The sequence below is a fragment of the Lolium perenne genome, chromosome 2 (assembly GCF_019359855.2).
Source record: "Lolium perenne isolate Kyuss_39 chromosome 2, Kyuss_2.0, whole genome shotgun sequence".
Taxonomy (NCBI): Eukaryota; Viridiplantae; Streptophyta; class Magnoliopsida; order Poales; family Poaceae; genus Lolium; species Lolium perenne.
Window position 1 is genome coordinate 298,946,589 of NC_067245.2, and position 18,860 is coordinate 298,965,448.

General features: G+C 45.0%; 4 protein-coding genes across 5 annotated transcripts; 3 read left to right on the plus strand and 1 right to left on the minus strand.

Annotated features, from left to right (window-relative positions):
- The first annotated feature begins 298 nt into the window (after positions 1-298).
- LOC127336070 (uncharacterized) lies at positions 299-7,728 on the plus strand. Its single transcript, XM_051362835.2, has 20 exons — positions 299-595; positions 688-776; positions 1,179-1,288; positions 1,371-1,425; positions 1,779-1,867; positions 2,088-2,154; positions 2,236-2,298; positions 2,429-2,599; positions 2,710-2,803; positions 2,887-2,966; positions 3,070-3,142; positions 3,226-3,269; positions 3,359-3,426; positions 3,742-3,827; positions 3,913-4,070; positions 4,155-5,466; positions 5,635-5,921; positions 6,008-6,226; positions 6,313-6,469; positions 7,081-7,728. The coding sequence occupies exons 1-20, from the start codon at positions 484-486 to the stop codon at positions 7,389-7,391; spliced, it is 3,645 nt and encodes a 1,214-aa protein (XP_051218795.1). The 5' UTR covers positions 299-483; the 3' UTR covers positions 7,392-7,728.
- Positions 7,729-9,006: 1,278 nt separating this feature from the next.
- On the plus strand, positions 9,007-12,473 carry LOC127336069 (zinc finger BED domain-containing protein RICESLEEPER 1). The gene is given in 4 exon segments (XM_071825733.1): positions 9,007-9,825; positions 9,874-9,886; positions 10,085-11,172; positions 11,174-12,473. Coding segments are annotated over 4 exon segments (2,289 nt in total). The 5' UTR covers positions 9,007-9,552; the 3' UTR covers positions 12,089-12,473.
- A 684-nt stretch (positions 12,474-13,157) lies between these two features.
- On the plus strand, positions 13,158-16,884 carry LOC127336068 (zinc finger BED domain-containing protein RICESLEEPER 1). 2 transcript variants are annotated; one of them, XM_071826759.1, is made up of 4 exons: positions 13,158-13,295; positions 13,602-13,950; positions 14,092-16,224; positions 16,421-16,884. In XM_071826759.1, the coding sequence occupies exons 2-3, from the start codon at positions 13,608-13,610 to the stop codon at positions 16,218-16,220; spliced, it is 2,472 nt and encodes an 823-aa protein (XP_071682860.1). In that variant the 5' UTR covers positions 13,158-13,295; positions 13,602-13,607; the 3' UTR covers positions 16,221-16,224; positions 16,421-16,884. The 2 variants fall into 2 exon arrangements, with proteins under 2 accessions (XP_071682860.1, XP_051218793.1); XM_051362833.2 differs by having other exon boundaries at positions 13,182-13,295; positions 13,606-13,950.
- A 1,165-nt stretch (positions 16,885-18,049) lies between these two features.
- On the minus strand, positions 18,050-18,814 carry LOC127336066 (uncharacterized). The gene has a single exon (XM_051362832.2). It carries the CDS (start codon positions 18,736-18,738, stop codon positions 18,100-18,102), a length of 639 nt encoding a protein of 212 aa, XP_051218792.1. The 5' UTR covers positions 18,739-18,814; the 3' UTR covers positions 18,050-18,099.
- Between the last annotated feature and the right edge of the window lie 46 nt (positions 18,815-18,860).

Here is an 18,860-nt window from a genome sequence, read left to right on the forward strand (position 1 = left end):
TAAAGGTTTGAACTGAGTCGCCAATTGACCCCAAAAGCAGCTAAGACGATATGCCAGCCATTATTATACCAACCTTAATTAGCACCTAAAATGGAACCCAAGCAAAGAATCAGATCAATACTTTCTCAAGGTGTCAATCACACATTTGCACATAAATAAAGTAAAACGAAGATTGCACAAATTAATAAAGCCTAAAGACAAATGCAGGTGTTCCAGTGGCAAGCTTGCACCCAAAAAATTAAATGAAAAACAAAAGAAACCAGAGGCTTAAACCAAAAGGAACTCTCACTCTCAGTCTCAGGCCTAAAAGGGACCCACCACTTCTCTTTACCTCTTTCCTTCCACCCCCTCCACCTCCCTCCCCATCCCGCCGGAATCTCGCCTCCGATCCGGCGGCACGCCGCCACCGCCACCGCCACCGGCGAACCGCCCCCTCCACAGGTAGCCGCCCCGGAAGCTCCCTCCAGCGGGCGGGGGGCGTCCATGGAGTCGATCATAGCGCGGGCGCTGGAGTACACGCTCAAGTACTGGCTCAAGTCCTTCTCCCGCGACCAGTTCAAGCTCAACGGCCGCACCGCCGAGCTCTCCAACCTCGGTAAACCCTCCTCGCCGACGCCAATTTCCCCCGAGGTTTGTCCGTGTCGGTGCTAACTTGTTTCCATTGGGCGTGATTTGGAAACGCTGCAGATATCAATGGCGACGCGCTGCACGCCAGCCTGGGCCTGCCTCCGGCGCTCGCCGTCGAACGCGCGCGAGTCGGGAAGCTGCAGATCACGGTAAAGGCGCCGCGCCTATCTGGTCACTTTTTGTATGTCTTCTGTTTACTCCCGAGGGCTTAACTGGAGCGCATTCTGGTGAATTGCTCCTCATATTGCTGTAAATTTGTCCCTATCGTGCCTGTTCGGCAGAGTACTTGTGATGAAGCTGCGGATTTTACTGTCATTGTCCTGAATTCGAGCTGCGGGTTTCGAAATTTAGGCCGAGATGTTCATATTTCTGGTTAATTCTGAAGTAATACTCTGCACTAGTGGCTGTGGCATGGAATTGTGGCTGTTGTTAATTTTCTAACATCTACTCATAATTGTATCGCTTGGCATTTTAACAGGCAGTTATGTTCGTCAATTGGATGTATATGTTTTTCAGGTTTAACAGTTAGATTCTTTCGTTTACCACTACAGCTGCCATCAGTATCGAATGTGCAAGTGGAGCCAATCGTGGTGAACATCGATAAGCTTGATCTCGTGCTTGTAGAGAAGGACGATTCAGAAAATCTTTCCAGCCCTACAAGGTTATAATTCTTCCGCCTTGTGGTTTTCTACCGTTTTCTGAACATTCAATAACTGATGTACTTTTCCCGACTTCTTTAATAGCAATGCGTCAACACCATCATCAGCTAAAAGCACTGGTTATGGATATGCTGACAAGGTTGGTTTCATTGCACGTAATGTTCAGTAATTAGTGCATACGCCTTCAAAAATATTTATCTGTAAGGCCATAGACCACTCAGGACTGTTTTTGTGAAAATGATTATGCTGTTAAATTGTGAAGATAGTTCATGTTTTTCATCATACTAAATCCAAGCTTTCTAGGCTTTGCGTTTCTGATTTATGTTCCGGTCTTTCCTCCGTGCTCACGTCTACACCTGTTGTTTTAGTAATGGTAATTTTTATAATTGTGCAGCTGTGTCCTTATTATGGATCACAGGAAAATTAGTTGAAGAAATATATCATTGCAAATTCTGAAATACAAGTGGGTTTAATATGCTATGCTGGCCTTAGATTGCAGATGGAATGACTGTACAAGTAGGTATCGTGAACCTGCTATTGGAAACACATGGAGGAGCTCGTCGCCAAGGAGATGCAACATGGTATATTCTGATGACTTATTTTGATATTTAGTTCTTTTTTGTTTGTGATGGCCAATGCGCTTTGATTTTATTTTTTGAAGTGGATTTTTGTTTTTCAAATGGGCTTGCTGGTGACTTATTTTATATCCGTTTTTTTCCTATATTTTCCATCGAATAAAACTGTATGCATTGTTCATGTGTGCGGACAGGGATTTAATTTAATTTTTAAAATTCTTTCCAGGTCACCTCCGTTAGCGGCTATCACATTTCGTCATCTTGTTCTGTACACAACAAATGAAAAATGGCAGGTATTCTTGCTAGATTAAAGTTGTACTTGAACTTTTAAAGTCGTTGTTTTGGGCCACTTGATTGAAATATCAACTATATAGGCTGTAAATTTGAAAGAAGCAAGGGATTTCTCCAACAGCACAGGATTCATTTATGTGTTCAAGGTTTGATACTCTCATAGTTTCTGGCAGCAAATTAATCTTTACTTGTGCTGTTACATAATGTGCTGGGACATAATGTGAAGACATAGTAAACACAATTTCTGATCTCCCATATTTTTTCTCCAAATCACAGAAATTGGAATGGCAGTCACTGTCAGTTGATCTGTTACCCCATCCTGACATGTTCGCCGATGCACGATTTAACTCTTCAAGCAGTCAAGATAACAAGAGAGATGATGATGGTGCAAAGCGAATGTTCTTTGGCGGTGAAAGGTTTTTAGAAGGAATATCAGGGGAGGCTAATGTGAGTGCTTGAGTTCTTGAATATGATTTGTGGATTTTCAGAATTTGTTAGTTGATGTTGGAAGCTCTACTTGTCTTGGCTTCCTGGCTTATACATTTTGTAAACATCAGATCACTCTCCAACGAACAGAGCAGAACAATCCACTAGGCCTCGAGGTCCAGTTGCATATTACTGAAGCTATCGTTCCTGCGTTAAGTGAACCTGGTAAATTGTTATTGACCATGAAGCTTAAGCTTTTCCTTCAGTTACTGTTTGTACCAGTCAAACCTAAAATGAATTTTGCTCAGGTTTACGGGCCTTTCTTCGATTCATGACTGGGGTATCTGCGTGCTTAAATAGAGGAGATTTAGATCCAAAGTCTCAACAGGTTTTTTTCTTCTCTTGTGTAATTTCTATAATTGATTTAGCAGGACTATCAGATATACGGATATTCGTTGCATTCTTACTCTGTGTTTTCTTATTTTGACCAGCATGCAGAAGCAGCAGGATCTTCCTTGGTATCTTTTATTGTAGATCACATATTCCTCTGCATTAAAGATGCTGGTAAGACCTAGCACCAACATCTTTGAATATAGTATTTATAGTTATCTGTAGTGACTTCTCGTTAATTTTATTTGTGTTGACAGAGTTTCAGCTTGAACTTCTAGTGCAATCGCTGTTCTTCTCACGGGTAACCTTTTTTGCTTGTCAATCTATTGACTATTGTACGTTTTTCTGATTGCGTCATGCTGACAACTATTTCTCTCATTATTTTTAAAGGCTAGCATCTCAGATGGGGAGAGTTCAAAAAACTTGTCTTGCATAAAGGTTTCTGGGCTATTTCTAAGGTACGATACTACGATATGTAACTTGTTTATAATGACTAGGACTGCGTGAGTCATGAAGTTTATAGTTATTTACTGACTCTCTTAATTTAAATGGGAACCCAGTACAGTTTATATTTATGTATTGCTCATGCCACTTTGGTGGATTCAGTGCCGAATATAGGGTATTCACAAAAGGTTCCTTGTAACTAAATTAATATGTGAATTTCTGATATAACAGTGATATATAATTTATGTGAGCTATGGATATAATTTATGTGAGCTATGGATATAATTCTCACCTTTGCTGGGTCTCATGTGTGGTTATTATTTCTACAGGGACACATTTTCTCGACCTCCATGCACATTGATACAACCCTCTATGCAAGCAGTTCTACAAGAACCCTTGCCTATTCCAGATTTTGGTGAATACTGATTATGCCTTCGCTTTTGTGCTACTAGTATAATATCAACGGTTTGTGGGTCTAATCTATTATGTTACTTTATCAGGTCAAAACTTCTGTCCTCCAATATATCCATTTGGAAATCAGTTTTTGGAATTCGCGGCCGGAATTCCTTTATTTTCTCTTTATTGTCTTCAGATCACTCCTTCTCCATCACCTCCAAAGTTTGCTTCGAAAACAGTCATCACATGCCAGCCTCTTATGGTGTGTCTTCTTAACATTAACAGAAAAATCTATTGTTAATTTTTTTCTGTTTGAATAAAAATTACCTGCAATTTTGCATTTTAGGTAACACTTCAGGAACAATCTTGCTTAAGAATCGCCTCATTCTTAGCTGATGGAGTTGTGCCCAATCACAGTGCCACAGTTGCTGATTCCTCCATTAATAGCCTGTCGTTTTCTCTTAAAGAGTTTGATCTATCTGTTCCATTAGATGCTGAAGAAATAGCGAAGTGCAGTGGGACTAAGACCGCTTGCTCACAGTCAGCATTTTCAGGAGCAAGACTTCATGTAGAGGACCTATACTTCTGTGAGTCACCATCGGCAAAGTGTACACTTCTAAACCTTGACAGAGATCCAGCTTGCTTCCTTCTTTGGGAATATCAACCTGTTGATGCCAGCCAGAGGAAGTGGGTTAGTAGAGCTTCACATCTGAGCCTTTCACTTGAAACCTCTAGTACTTCAAAAGAACAGAGAGTAGTTAGGGACCCCTCTCCAAATTCTTTGCAATGTATTGAATTAGATGACATTCGATTTGAGGCAGCAATGGTTACTGCAGATGGTAGCCCTCTGTTGGATTTGCCACCCCCAGAGGGTGTTGTGAGAATTGGTGTTGCTTTCCAACAGTTCACGTCCAACACTTCAGTTGAGCAGTTGTTTTTTGTCCTGGGCCTCTATACTTACTTTGGACAGGTTGGAGAACGAATTTCAAAGGTTAGCAAAGGTAACAGGTCTGGTAAAGATAGTGAGGCTTCAGTTGACAATTTTGAGAAAAAACTGCCCAGCGATACGGCCGTGAGCTTAACTATGAATAGTCTCCAGCTCAATTTCTTGGAATATTTGTCAGCAGGAAACCTATATATGCCATTGGTTCAGTTTGGTGGAGAGGATCTGTACCTGAAAGTTTCTCATCGCACTCTAGGTGGTGCCTTTGCAGTCACAACTAACTTAATGTGGAAAACTGTCTCAGTTAATTGTTTGGAAGGAGAAAGTGCTACAATCAATGAGAATGGCACTGCCGTGACGGGTGAACATAATATTGGGGTGTGTGAAAATGGGCATCCCAAGATGAGAGCAGTATTTTGGGTTGATCATCGCAGCAAACACCAGGTTAAAGACGCTCAATTCATTGACATAAACATCACTCATGTAATCCCTTATGACATGCGGGACATGGAGTGCCATAGCTTGAATGTATCAGCTAAGGTATCTGGTGTCCGTCTTGGAGGTGGACTGAGTTATACCGAGTCATTACTGCATCGTTTCGGTATTCTAGGTCCTGATGGTGGTCCAGGGGAAGGCCTCTTGAGAGGTCTGAATGATTTATCTTCTGGTCCACTTGGGAAACTGTTCACACCATCCCATGTCACGGACAAGGAAGGCAAGCATTTACAACTTTCTAAATCATAACAAGCTTTAATTTAGTTACTATTACTACTGAAACAATACATGGGGAAATTTAGAAGCCCTTATTTCAGATTTTCTTGCATTTTTTTTTGCATTTTTTGAGAAGTGTTTCTTATTTTCCTCTTATCCCCCAATATGACAGAAAGAATATCCGAAGACAATGACAGCAATTCAAAGTTTGATCTGGGGGTGCCAGATGATCTTGATGTGTCAGTTGAGTTAAGAAACTGGTTGTTCGCACTTGAAGGGACAGAAGAAGTAGGAGATTGGTCTTCACCTCATAGTGGTGACCATATTAGTAGAGAAGATAAATGTTGGCATACGACCTTCAGGAATCTGCACGTGTCAGGCAAAAGCAATGACCGACCTAACTTGGGAGGTGCAGAGAAGATATTGGACAGAAGCAAATTTCCGGTGGAGCGTTTTACGGTAATAATTGTGACTTCTTAAATTTGTAGTTGAGTTTGGTGCTCTCCTCTGTTGTCTACACTTGACATATTTGGTGGTACCTGCAGGCTGGAATTGAAGGTTTACAAGCAATAAAACCTCACTTGAGTAATAAACTCATTGGAAATGGAAAATTGAATAATAATCAATCAGGCGTAGGATTTAATAATGCAAATGCTATTGGTGACCAAGGCGTTGATGTTGAAGCTACCATGGTCCTTGGTGAAGACGAGATTGAGGGCTCCAAGTGGATGATGGATAATGTCAAGTTTTCCGTTAAAGAACCGGTAGGAATACATTCGCATAATATGTCAAAACCTGCTGGGAGCTTACAGCTGTTGCCTTAACTATTCATACCACTTTGAACATGCAGATTGAGGCCGTGGCAAAAAAAGAAGAGCTAGAGCACCTTGCCATGATTTGCAGATCGGAAGCTGATGCAATGGGCCGGATCACTGCTGGAATTCTCCGTGTTCTTAAGCTTGATAAGTCTCTTGGCCATGGAACTATAGAACAGCTGAAGAACCTAGGTATGGAATGTACTACTCTGCTTTCGTGGTGTTGGGATTTTTCTTCTTGTTTTGCACCTTTTGCTGTTAGATTATTTAGAAGTGACAACATGCAAGATGGAAAGATATGCTGTTGCAGTTTGTTGGATAGGAATTTATTAATCAAATTCCCTGGTAGGGTCATCACATGCAGTCAACGTCTTATATGGTGGGACGGAGGGAGTATGTAGCTAGTTATGGTTCTTAATGTAGCGCTGCGAGTATATAAAAGGTGGGGTAGTTGGGATCAGCAGGACATGATTTTTCATCATATTTAAAACCGCAATCTAGTGATCGCAAAGGTCTGTCTAGAGTTTGCGTTGCAGGTTGCTGTACAGTGCAGTGGACACCACTTGTTGTTTTCCTAATCCTCGATCTAGTGATTATCTTTCTTGACTTTTATTAGTTTGCTTTTCCCTTCTTTTTCCAAAATCTCGTTGTATTATTTTTGTTTATCTTTGTTACACGCTTTCTGATACTAACTTCTGGGTCGTTACATTGGGGAGGGGGTTGAATCTCTATTTTACGTGTGTTTTTTTCCAGAAGAACTGAGGTTTCAACTTAAACCGTCTTATGAAATTGTGCTGTTGCAGGAAGTGGAGGAATGGACAACATTTTCACACCTACTCGGCTCAGCAGGCAGAACAGTTTTGGCAGCGTTGGCACCCCTAGGACTCCAAGGCTCAACCCACTCACAACCGTGGGGGCAAAAGAGACCCTAGAAGCAGCAATCGCTTCGCTACAGAGCGACATTTCAGAATCCAAGGCCAGATGTGCGTCCCTCGTCTCCCACTCGACGAGCGAGGATGATGATAAGAGTCTCGCCGCTGAGGACATCAGGCAGCTGTCTGACAGGCTCGAGAGCATGCAGTCCCTGGTGACTAGAATGAGAACTCTGATCTGAGCCGTACATGGGTTACTCTGTTTTTGGTGTACAGGCCGGGCAGTACGAATCTGGGAGGCGGCTAATGCTGCACTTCCTTGTCGATCATTCTTTTGTGTACATTTTTGTTACACGTTCCTTGGGGGTATAAAGGTGGTGGGTGGAATAAGCAGCAGGAAATTTTGTAGCTGGAGGGGTGAAATGTAGCGTTGTGAGTAATCAAAGTAGTCATTAGGAAGAGATGTTCGTTGTATGTATGATGTGCACAAAGTGTTTTCCACATGAGAACTTTTTCGCTTCCTTCTGGAGGCCTTGATAATGTTTTTGGATATGAATATTCAAAGTTGATCATGATAAATTATTTGCTAATAAAAAGGAGGGTATTCAAAAAAAATCATTTCTGTAAGGAGAAAACCGAACGAAAATCATATAAAAGCACAAATGCACTTCTGTACCGAAATGGAAGTGAAATATGGGATGGCTACTGCTTTGAAGCTCTGAAGTTCTCAAACAACTTTTTCTCCGTCATCAAGCATCCTTGGAATCGTCAAGTGGAATCCACCGGCCCCAACTCTTGTATTGAATCCTACGTGGTCTTGCTTGAATGTCATAAGTAAATATGTAAAGTATGCTTTAAGTAAATATCTAATCAGGGAGCGGTGTTTTGGAACATGGGAGCAGATACTTCGTTCATTTTGAAATGCATTTTACACATATTTTGAAATTTCAAAAAAAAATGAAACAAAAAATTCGCACGTATATCTTCACGTGCTACGCGCTCACAAAGCCGTTTCATTAAAAATCGACTTATCATGGGGCGTGTGTAAAAATTCAAAATTCAGTGCTGAGAATAAGACTGTTCCGAAGATAAATTTTCTCTTTTTTACATAGACCACAAAAAATATTGTTTTTTCATGAAACTTGGCGAACTCACGTATATTAGGAGATGTATATGTAGAATTTTTTGTCAACATTTTTCGACACTTCCAAATATATTTTTCTGGTAGAGGGAGTATATGCCACCCGAGAGTCAAATTGAATTTCCGATATTGGGAAGTATGTTTTTAGGTGAGTGATTCGAGTATGGCCCACGGAAAAAACATTTTAAAATGTTGGAAATAATTTGTAACAAAAAATTCACCCATACATCTTCATATTCTATGTGTGGACACCAAGTTTTGCAGAAAACTAATCTTTTTTGGTGTCATGGTTAAAAAAGATAAAAGAACTTCATGAGTTTTAGCACCGAATTTTATCTTTTTACACACGAAACAAAAATACCAGTTTTTTCTTGAAAAGATTTTGTGAGCACATAGAAGATCAATATATATATATATATATATATGCAACATTTTTTTATCATATTTTGACATTTTTTTTAATATATTGAAAAATCATTTTAAAAAACTCTCCTGGCTGGAAAAAAAGCCTCGTCTAAAAGCAGAAATTCACATGTTTTAGTGGATGCCCAAAGTAAGGACTGAAACCAGAAGCCTCAAAGCGACTAGCTCGGTAGAAGCCCAGTACACCCCTTTACCCAGCCCAAACATACGATCTGGGTTTTGATGGGCCGATCCCCTAGGGTACTTGTTCCTCCTCCGGGGGCTGGAAGCCCATTCCTGCCACTGAACGAGGGAGGGAAAGATTGGGTGGAAGCGCGCCCGGCGAGCTCGCCGAGGAGCGGCAACCGTCCGGCGAGGCCGTACACCGTGAGCTGGTGGTTGCTTCCCGGAGGTTCAGGTTAGCACGCCTGCGCTTTCTCTGCCTGCCCTCGCCCGTTTCCCCTCACACTGACTGACCAAGAAACCCTCGTCCTGCATACGAAAGGCACCATTTTTAGCAGAGCTTTGTGGTGTTTCGTGCTTGAAATAAGATTCTGGTGAGCAGCGTGTCTTGGATTATGGTCGTGTTAGGCATGTGCTCGGTAATCTAGGGTTTTAAGCCGCGGGATTTAATCCGCAAGTATGTGCTTTTTGTTTTGGCCAACGGGCAAGAAGTATGCGTTTGTTTTGGTTTGGTATAAATTGGAAAGCCTCTATGGCCTTGAGACTATGGTCTATGTGGAATTGAGATGTCATGAAGTGAGATCTGTTCTGCTCTTGTACTACGGATATAGCATCTTCATGGACTGATATGGATATTTTTTTGGTCTGTTTCATAATTACCGAGTTGCTGTGAAGCTATGGAGCGTCCTGGTGAGCACGAGGAGGATGACAGCACCATAGAGGTGTCAGAATTTGACAGACTGCTCGGAAACGGACGCAAGAATCGGTCGGAGGTCTGGGAGGAGTTCCAGCCGATCTGTCTGAATGGGAGGATTCAGTTTGCAGTGTGCCTGAGCTGCAACAACCGCTTCTGCTACAACGGAAACAGCTATCTGCGTCAGCATCTGAAGACCTGCCCGGCCAAACCGGAGGTGGCGGAAAGGCCACAGGAGGATTCCTGCTTCCCAATGGTATATGTTCATCCTTCCCTGTTTAGGTTCTGATGTATTGCCTTCTAGTACTCGCCTCACGGTATCCCGACAACTTAAGTAGTATTGCACTGTCGCTAGTAGTTAAAATGGTGTAGTTTGGGGGTCTGGAATTATGGATACATGTATGTTTTTTTTGGTAGGACAATTTAACTCTGGCTGAAAATAGCTTTTCATACTTTGTTGCTTAGTTTTGGTGAATGAAAATAATCCAGCTTTGGATACATTTGAATATTTTCAGCGACGCTTGAGGATATAAGCTCAATTATTCCCAGCAAAAAACTCCGGTCGAACAAGTGGGAGGGGCTTACGCCCATCTATGCTGAGGGGAAAATCCAGGCTGCAGATTGCAATCATTGCCACAAGCGCCTCGTTAAGAATGGAGGCCATCTGGCTCGACATTTTCTAGCCTGTTCAAAACGATCTGGGTGTGGCCAGAGTCATCACAAGGATAAGCTGTTGCTTCCCAGGACAGTTAAAATCACAAAATGCTCTAGCATGCTCCGGAGGGATAGCAGCTCTAGTGGCATTACCCGTCGGCCTGTAAAAGTGGTGGCAGATGATCAATCCCTACCAGGATCAAATGGTACAAGCCTGAAGAAACAGAAGACTTCAAGTATGACTATTGCAACTGACATAAGGGCCAGAAAGTTTGGTCAAGATTCATCTTATCAAGATATAGCCAAATTGATAATTTTGCATGGCTATTCTTTGTCAATTGTGGAGAATGAAGAGATGAGAAGAATTTTAAAGAAGGTCAAACCTATGCCTAACACAGTCTCTTTCAGTGATATGGAAGAACATTTATTTGCTCTATTTCTGAAGGATAAGATACATGTCAAGGATAAAATTGCACTTACCTCACAGCGCGTCTCCCTGTCAGCAAGCATATGGACTCATGATGGACCTGAGCCAACAGTAACTTACCTCTGTTTGACAGCACATTTTATTTCTGAAGACTGGAAAGTTCACAGAATGGTAATCAAATTTGGCATGTACTTGTGCTCACCTACTAATTTGGAAAGGACTGTACACTGTAAGGAGGCTTGTGTTCCAGAGTCTGAAAGTGGATCGTACAATGTCATATGGGATGCAATCCGAGATTGGAATCTTGACCAGAAGATTTTGAGCTTGACTTCAGTTGGTGAAATTAAGAAAGATGCAAATACCTCCAAGCTCAAGGATATGCTCATAGAGAAGAGGTGCCTTCCCATCAGAGGCAAGCTATACAATGTTGCTTGTGTGGACGACATGCTAAATAGTGTTGTTTGCGAAGTACAATCATATGTACTTTTCCTTGTCGGTGACATGGTAAAGGATTTTTTTTGTGGCATGTGCATCTTCATCATCGACACAGAAGCAGCTTCTTGAAGTTATTTCGCAGATGAGTTTGAAATGTCCGCTAGAAGATTCCAAGTGGTGGCACAAGTTATATTTTAGGCTTGAAGTTCTTTTGCAATTCAAGAAGCTATTTCCTGCTGAAGAAGCGATGTCTCTGTCTCAAGAAGATATGATGGTTGCTCGGTCTATTTGCAAGATTTTGGGGACGTTTTATCACGTCATTGAAGTAATTTCTAGCCCTTGCTCTCCGACAGCAAATATGTACTTCAATGAGGTATGGAAAGTGAAGACAGTTTTAGAAGATGCAGCATCAAATGGTCAGAGAGAGATTGGTACTCTGGTCACAGAGATGCAGGAAGTATTCGACGAGTATTGCCAAAACTCATACCTGTGGTTGTTAATACCCGCTGTGTTCGATCCAAGATTCAAGATGAGCTTCATTGAATTTCGTCTGGAACATTCTTACGGCACAGATTCGCTGAGCTACTTATCTGAACTACACGATACTGTCCAGGAACTCTTCAATGAATACTACAACCATATGAATCAGCCGAGCGGTGGCGGTGTTTCATCTAGTGCAGCTTTGGGTGGAGATGATAATGATTCGGTAGAGGGTCAGGATGATCATCTCAATACCCAGGCATCTTCAGACCTTGATGACTACCTTGGTGAGGCTCTGGTCCCAAGGATGGATGACTTTGACATTCTAGACTGGTGGATGAAACATACCACAAAGTACCCCACACTTGCAGCTATTGCGCGGGACATCTTAGCTATGCCCACATCGGCTGTTCAATCCGACGCAGCATTCAGCAGCAGTGGGCCAGTAATCCCAAAGCAGCACAGCACACTGAGCATCAAGACGATTGAGGCACTCGTCTGCACCCGAGATTGGATGAGATGAAATTTAAAGATCCTACATATTCCTATACAGCTTTCCGTTCTACAACGGTCGATCCAGTAGTGTGATGATGATGCTGCGTTTAGGCGCACAAGGCTGCTTTCTTTCCTTATTGCCAGAGCTAGTCTTATCATCATTTTTTTGTGTGTGGAACCATGCATGGCTGCTCTTATATGATGGTACCTTAGATTAGGCGTGCTTCCCTGGTTTTGGAAACTATTGTGCTAGATGTTTAATGTCCTATGATAATCTCACACTGGAGGTGCAACTTTTGTAGAACTCTGCATGTCCATGCGAAGCTAAATAGCTAATTGGTAGCTTCGACAGTTAGGCTGTCCATTTCATGTTTGCATTAGTTGTTTACCATTTTGAATTTATAAGCGAACCTTCTATTTACATGAATGGATATATTGCACTTGGTCTCTTTATGTGATCCTTATCCCTTTATTTCTCAGGTTTACTTATGGATGGGGCAAACTGTATGACACACAAAGTTAAGTTCACTGAAACAATACCTAGTAAATCACTGCACCTGTGCTAGCTGATAAGAGTAGATGATGGGTTGATGACTTGAACTCCTGAAAAAAAAGAGTCAATGACTTGAATTTTTTTGACCTGGCATCAAACGCCATTTGCTGTAGAGAGCGATAAAGATGATCTCTCGACCTAGTATGTGTTTGGCGTGTCTGTTTTATTATTTTATCGGCGAGTTCTTCGTCTTTGCTATAATTTCTGTGTAAATCCTCAACTAGCTAGTTCATGTACATGCTTTATATCCCTAGTTTTTCGGATGTTTACCCTATGATGTTGCGGCAGCAAAGAGCAAAAAAAAAAGTTAAAGAAAAGCAAAGAAAAAACTACTGTACTATATTTTTCCTCGCAATTAAGTTCACTATTTTTTTCTACAGTACAAAAATGAAAGATGGGAAGCGATTTAAAAAAATGAGGCGCGAGAGACGCAATTTATGGATCGAATGAGAGACGCAACAAACCAGGCTCGCTACAAGCCCAGAGACCGTCACGGACGAGCCCACTTGAGCCCATCCAGGTCAAACGAGCCCTTGACCCGGCCCAAATCGACGAACAGGGTCTACCCAACCCGCCGCCCGCCCGCAGATCCAACTCGATGCCCTAATCGTGCCCAGATTCTCCTCCCCGGCCCCCGCCGCGAGGTTCCCCCAGGCCAGGCCAGGGTTCTTCCCCATCTCAGGTAACTCGATTTCTACCGGATTTCCTTCAGAAATTCTTTGATCTGGGTCGCGTACATGCGTATTTTGATGACTTGGGCTCCTCTGGGAGCCGCAATTGATGCGATCCACTAGTATTTCCCCACCTCAAATGTGTAGGATTTAGGGGAAAATTTTCTTGAATTTTCGTCTGAATTCCGTGTGCTATGTACATGCAGATCGTGTAGTTTTTTTAGCTGTTTTGCTGCGCGATTTGTATGTTCTATCCGTGCTTAATGTGTACTAGCAGCAGAAACTAAGTTCCATTTTGTTTCGTATCCACTGTGCAGCTAGCCATGGAGCATTCCATGATCCAGCACGTCGTGGAGTACCCCGACGAGCACGAGGTGGGCGGCGGCATGAAGGTGGAGGTGGCGTACGACGGGGTCCACAGCGCTGCCGCGGTTCATCCGAGCGCGTTCCGGTACAAGCACAAGAAGAGGTCCAAGGTCTGGGAGGAGTACAAGCCCATCTTCCTCAACGGGAAGGTCCAGTTCGCCGAGTGCCTCTACTGCCACAACCGCCTCAGCTGCAAGGACTCCAACGGGACCAGCCACCTGTGGCGGCACCAGAAGATCTGCCCCGGCAAGCCCGAGTCGGCCGAGAGGCGGCAGCAGAAGGATTCCTACTTCCCCTATGGTACGTTCCACTGTTTTCCCTTGTAAACCATGTTGGGCTGAGTTCACTAGTAGCTCTCTGTTAGTTTGCATGGTGTAATCCTAGGATACATAGATATGACATTTTCAAAGCAACTGAACTCTGGCACGTTTTTCTCCGCAGTTTCGGTGAACGAACACAGTCCAGTTTCACCTATTGATCCGGTCAATGCGATCATTTCGGAGACGCTTGACGACATAGGTTCAGTGATTCCCAGCAGATTCAAGTCCAAGGTGTGGAAGGAGTTTGTGCCCGTCTACGTCGAGGGGAAACTCCAGGCTGCGGATTGCATCCACTGCCAAAAACGTCTCAGCGCAAATAAGTTTGGAGGGAGAAGCCATCTGAGCCGGCACCTTCTAACATGTCCAGGACGGCGTGGAGGTGCCCACAATCATCAGAAGATTCAGTTTCACCCTTCGAGTGCACCTACTTTAAAGTCCAGGGTGCAGGATGAGCTCTCGCCTGCCTTGACGAATGGGAAGGTTCAGATTGCAGAATACTCTAGCAAGCTCTTCAGGACTAGTAGCTCGGGTGAAACAGCTCCTATAATACGTCCTATTCAAATGGTGCCAGCGCATCAGTTCCCACCAGCATCTGACGGTACAAGCGTGAAGAAAGAAAAGACTTCATTCGTCAACATTTCGACTGACACGAGCGCCAGGAAGTTTGATAAAGGAACAGCTTATCAGGAGTTAGCCAAGATGATAATCTTACATGGTTATCCTTTTTCAGTTGTGGAGCATGAAGAAATGAGAAGATTCATAAAGAACCTCAACCCTATGGTTGATGCAGTTTCTCAAGATGTTATGGAGGAACATTGCACTGCTTTATTTCAAAAGGAAAAGCTAAATCTTAAGGATATAATTACACTTTCAGCCCGACGTGTGTCTCTGTCAGCAAGCATCTGGACTCCTGATGGACCCGAGGCAACAGTAAATTACCTCTGTTTGACAGCACATTTTATTGGTGCAGACTGGAAAGTTCACAGAGTAATAATCAAGTTTGGCATGTTTTGGTCCTCACCTACTAATTTGGAAAGAATAATACATTGCAAGGAAGCTGCTGTCTCGGAATCAGAGAGTGGATCATACAACGTCATCTGGGATGCAATTAGAGACTGGAATCTTGACCATAAGATTTTGAGCTTGACTTCTGTTGGTGATGTTAGGAACAATGCAAACACGGTTCAGCTAAAGGAAATGCTCATGGAGAAGAAGTGCCTTCCTATCAGAGGCATTCTATATAACGTTGCTTGTCTGGATGACGTCTTAAATAGTGTTGTTTCTCAAGGGCAAGCAGATATACTTCGCCTTGTTGGTGATGCAGCAATGGATTTTTTTGTGGCACGTGCATCCTCACCATCAGCCCAACAACAGCTTATGGAAGTCATTTCACATATGAGTTTGAAGTGTCCACAAGAAGATGCTAAGTGGTGGCACAGATTTTATTTTAGGCTTGAAGTACTTTTGCAGTTCAAGAAGTCGTTTCCTTCTGAAAATGTGCTGAATCCAGAAGATATGAGTGTTGCTGACTCTATTTGCAAGGTTTTGAGGACATTTTATCGTGTCATTGAAGTTATTTCTTGCCCTAGCTCTGTCACAGCAAATGTATATTTCAATGAGGTTTGGAAAGTGAGGACAGTTCTGCAAGAAGAAGCATCGAACGGTCTAGGAGAAATCTCTAGACTGGTTATGGAGATGCAGGAAGCGTTCCATGGGTATTGGCAAAATTCATACTTGTGGTTGTCAATACCTGTTGTTCTGGATCCTAGATTCAAAATCAGCTTCATTGATTTCCGGCTGAAACGAGCTTTTGGCACGAATTCAGAGAGTTACTTATCTGAAATCCGCGAAACAGTCCGGGAACTGTTCAATGAATACTGCAATCCTATGGATCGACCAAGCGCTGCTTCAGATAGTGCGGCTTTGGACGCCGATGATCTGTTAGATGATTGGGATCAGCATCTGAATGAACAAGCAAGTTGTCAGATATCTACAGAGCTCGATGACTACCTTGAAGATGGTCTAGTTCCACGGAAGGACGATTTCGACATTTTAAACTGGTGGATGAACCACACCACGAAGTACCCAACGCTAGCAGCTATGGCACAGGACATATTAGCTATGCCAGCTTCTGCTGTTCAATCGGAAGCAGCGTTCAGTAGCAGCGGGCCGGTAATTCCAAAGCACCACAGCACATTGAGCATCAAGACGATCGAAGCTCTCGTTTGTGCTCGAGATTGGATGAAATAAAATGGTATGATCCCTATGTGTTGCTCCCTTCTACTATACATATTGCCTGAATTGCATATCTATTTTCCGTGTTGGGGCTGTGCTGATAGTATGCACTTTCCACTAGTAATACGTTTACGCTTTTGTGTTTTGTTGCATATGCCATACATGTACTTTCCACAAGTGATAATGACTTCGTTTATCTTGCTTATTATTTCTAGGGTCATTGTGATGGCACTGGAAAGTTTAGTTTACTGAAATACCATTCAGTAAATCAGTGCTCTGGTGCTAGCACATAAGAGTGGATAGTCAATGACTGGACGAAGGCTTGGAGAATTCCCGGCCCAAATGTACCTGCCATATGCTGCAGTACCGAACGAGGAAGGCGCCGAACGTATGCATTTGGACATCTACCTATGACGCTTTCGACCAAGGCTGATGACCTGGCAGTTGCTGTATGGAAACCCTCAGGTGGTTGTTGTTGTGGCATGTTTTCTAGTCTGCTGAGACGTGCTCATCAGCGCGTAATATTCTGTATATATCGACTCGCTCGCTGTAAACGCCTCAGTGCCGGTGTGTCTTGGTCGTAGAGTTTCGAATGGATGCACTGGGTGTAGTTGTGTAGAATGGATGGATGAATGGATGCTAGTTTCTAACTGGAGATAATTCTGTTGTAGAGACTGCACACTGCAGTTGTGACCTCCAATGGAAAATGGTTCTAGGAATAAGAGCATCTCTAACAGAGCCCGAAAAAACGCAAACTGAAAACACCGAGTTCAGTGGGTGCAGAATAGAAACCGTATAATGGAACTGAACTCGCGAATTCGAAATGGCGCGGGTAAAATTTAGCGATGATCATAGTTCTAGATGACATAGATGCTCCGATTGAGCATACATACACATAGTTCTTGAAATTGAAAACGTAATTAGTGGTACACCGGCAAGCGCAACCTAGCTAAGCAAAATGCGGCCTATATGACCTATGGCGCGCGGCGGTGCCGGTGCTGGCGGAGATGGTCGGCGGCGTGGAAGATCTTCACGCGCCGTCCTTGTCAAGCTCGACTATTTCGAGCTTGACGCGGCGGACGCGGGCTTCCCGGCGGGCCGCCTCGTACTCCCTGACCTGGCGGACGGCGTCAGCTTCCTCCCGGCGGAAGCGCTGCCGAGCCTCCGCGTCGCTAATCGCCTTCGCCTGAGCGAGGACGGCCTCCTCCTCGTCGCTGCCGTGGACGTAGTCCCCGGCGGAGATGGTCGACGAGCGCGCGGGGACGAGGTCGTCCTCCTCCTCGCTCTCCGCCATGGGCAGCCGCGGTGCGCGGCTCGACTGGCCGGAGGAGGAGCCCTCGCCGGCGGGGCCGTAGGGAGCGAGCTTCCCTGGGGGGCGTGAGCCCCCAGTTCGTCCACCGGCGAGCGCTCCTCTTCCGAGCGCCCTCGCTCTTGTTCCACTTCCGCCGCTCCGCGTCGGTGCGGAAGACAGGCGGATGCGGCGGTGAGTCGCCGCCGCCCAATCCCGCGGCACGGCCGCCGGATCCTCCACGGGAAGCCATCGCGGGGCGGCGGGCTTCGGATCGGTTGCTCGTTGTACGTGGATTGCTCGTCGGAGCTAGCGACTAGCGGCGGAGGAGGGAGAGGAACGGCGGAGGGGATTAGGGTTTGCGAACCGAACTCCCCTCCGCAAACTCTTTTAATACGGGGCGTCCGCTCGATTTCTCGGGCCCCCGAACTTCGTTTACGGGTCGACCCATGTATTCGGGCGCTGATCTGCGCGCGTTTTGGCCCGAACCCGTAAATCCACTGAAAAATTTTAGTTCCGACGAGATTTACGGGCTCTGTTAGAGATGCTCTAACAGCCCATTCTTGTGAAATCAAACGAGTACGTACAACATTCGTGTATTTACATCTAGACAAAGTCTATGCTGCAGCGCTTCTGCTGGCCCTCGGGCAGCAGCTGCCCGTCAGGCCCCAGTGCCACATCGCAGGCCACGTGGAGCGGGTGCCAGTGGGACCCCCAGAAGGCCACCTTGGACCGGATCCTGGACCGGACCTTCACCGTCAGCGCCACCACGCCTCCTCCCTCCTTGGCCGCCGCTGCCGCCATGTCCGCCGCGGCGGGGCCTGCCGGCACGGCCACGCCCTCGAACGCGAGGTCCGACGTGGTCTTGGGCGGCTGGTACATGGGCATCGCCCCGTTGAGGTCGTGGTCCTTGACGACGTCGCCGTACGCGCGGTAGCGCACTGACATGTCGAGCCGGTCGTAGAAGAAGGCCACGTCCTGGTTCGGGTTGCGGATGGAGAGCCGGCCGGAGAGTACCACCGCGCCGCCGGGCTGCTGGAGGCCGGCGGCGGTGAGGGAGGCGACGTGGAAGCGCGGCCTGTGCGGACGCACGGCTAGGTAGGCGACGAAGAGGATCACGCCGGCGAGGAGAAGGGCGGTGAGGAAGGCGGAGCAGATAAGCTTCGTGCAGCGCGTCAGGTGCGGCCGCTCCGCCGGGAGCGGGCGGAGGAAGCGGCCGCCGGCGGTCGGGTGTGGCACCGACATGGCGGTGGCGGCGCGCGTGTACGCTCGGTTGGTTTGTGATCACTGATCACCGTCTGTGTGCATGGCACGCATGGTGGTGTACGTCTGTCTGCGCTTATACGTTGCAGAGGTTTTAGTACCGT

What these genes read in the sequence shown, in the direction of transcription:
- LOC127336066 (XM_051362832.2), bottom strand. Translation starts at nt 18,738, where the DNA reads ATGTCGGTGCCACACCCGACCGCCGGCGGCCGCTTCCTCCGCCCGCTC.
- LOC127336070 (XM_051362835.2), top strand. Translation starts at nt 484, where the DNA reads ATGGAGTCGATCATAGCGCGGGCGCTGGAGTACACGCTCAAGTACTGG. An exon ending in GTTTCTGGGCTATTTCTAAG is followed by an intron (nt 3,427 to 3,741) that starts GTACGATACTAC and finishes TTATTTCTACAG; the next exon opens with GGACACATTTTCTCGACCTC. An exon ending in CTTGCCTATTCCAGATTTTG is followed by an intron (nt 3,828 to 3,912) that starts GTGAATACTGAT and finishes TTACTTTATCAG; the next exon opens with GTCAAAACTTCTGTCCTCCA.
- LOC127336068 (XM_071826759.1), top strand. Translation starts at nt 13,608, where the DNA reads ATGGAGCATTCCATGATCCAGCACGTCGTGGAGTACCCCGACGAGCAC. An exon ending in GGATTCCTACTTCCCCTATG is followed by an intron (nt 13,951 to 14,091) that starts GTACGTTCCACT and finishes TTTTCTCCGCAG; the next exon opens with TTTCGGTGAACGAACACAGT.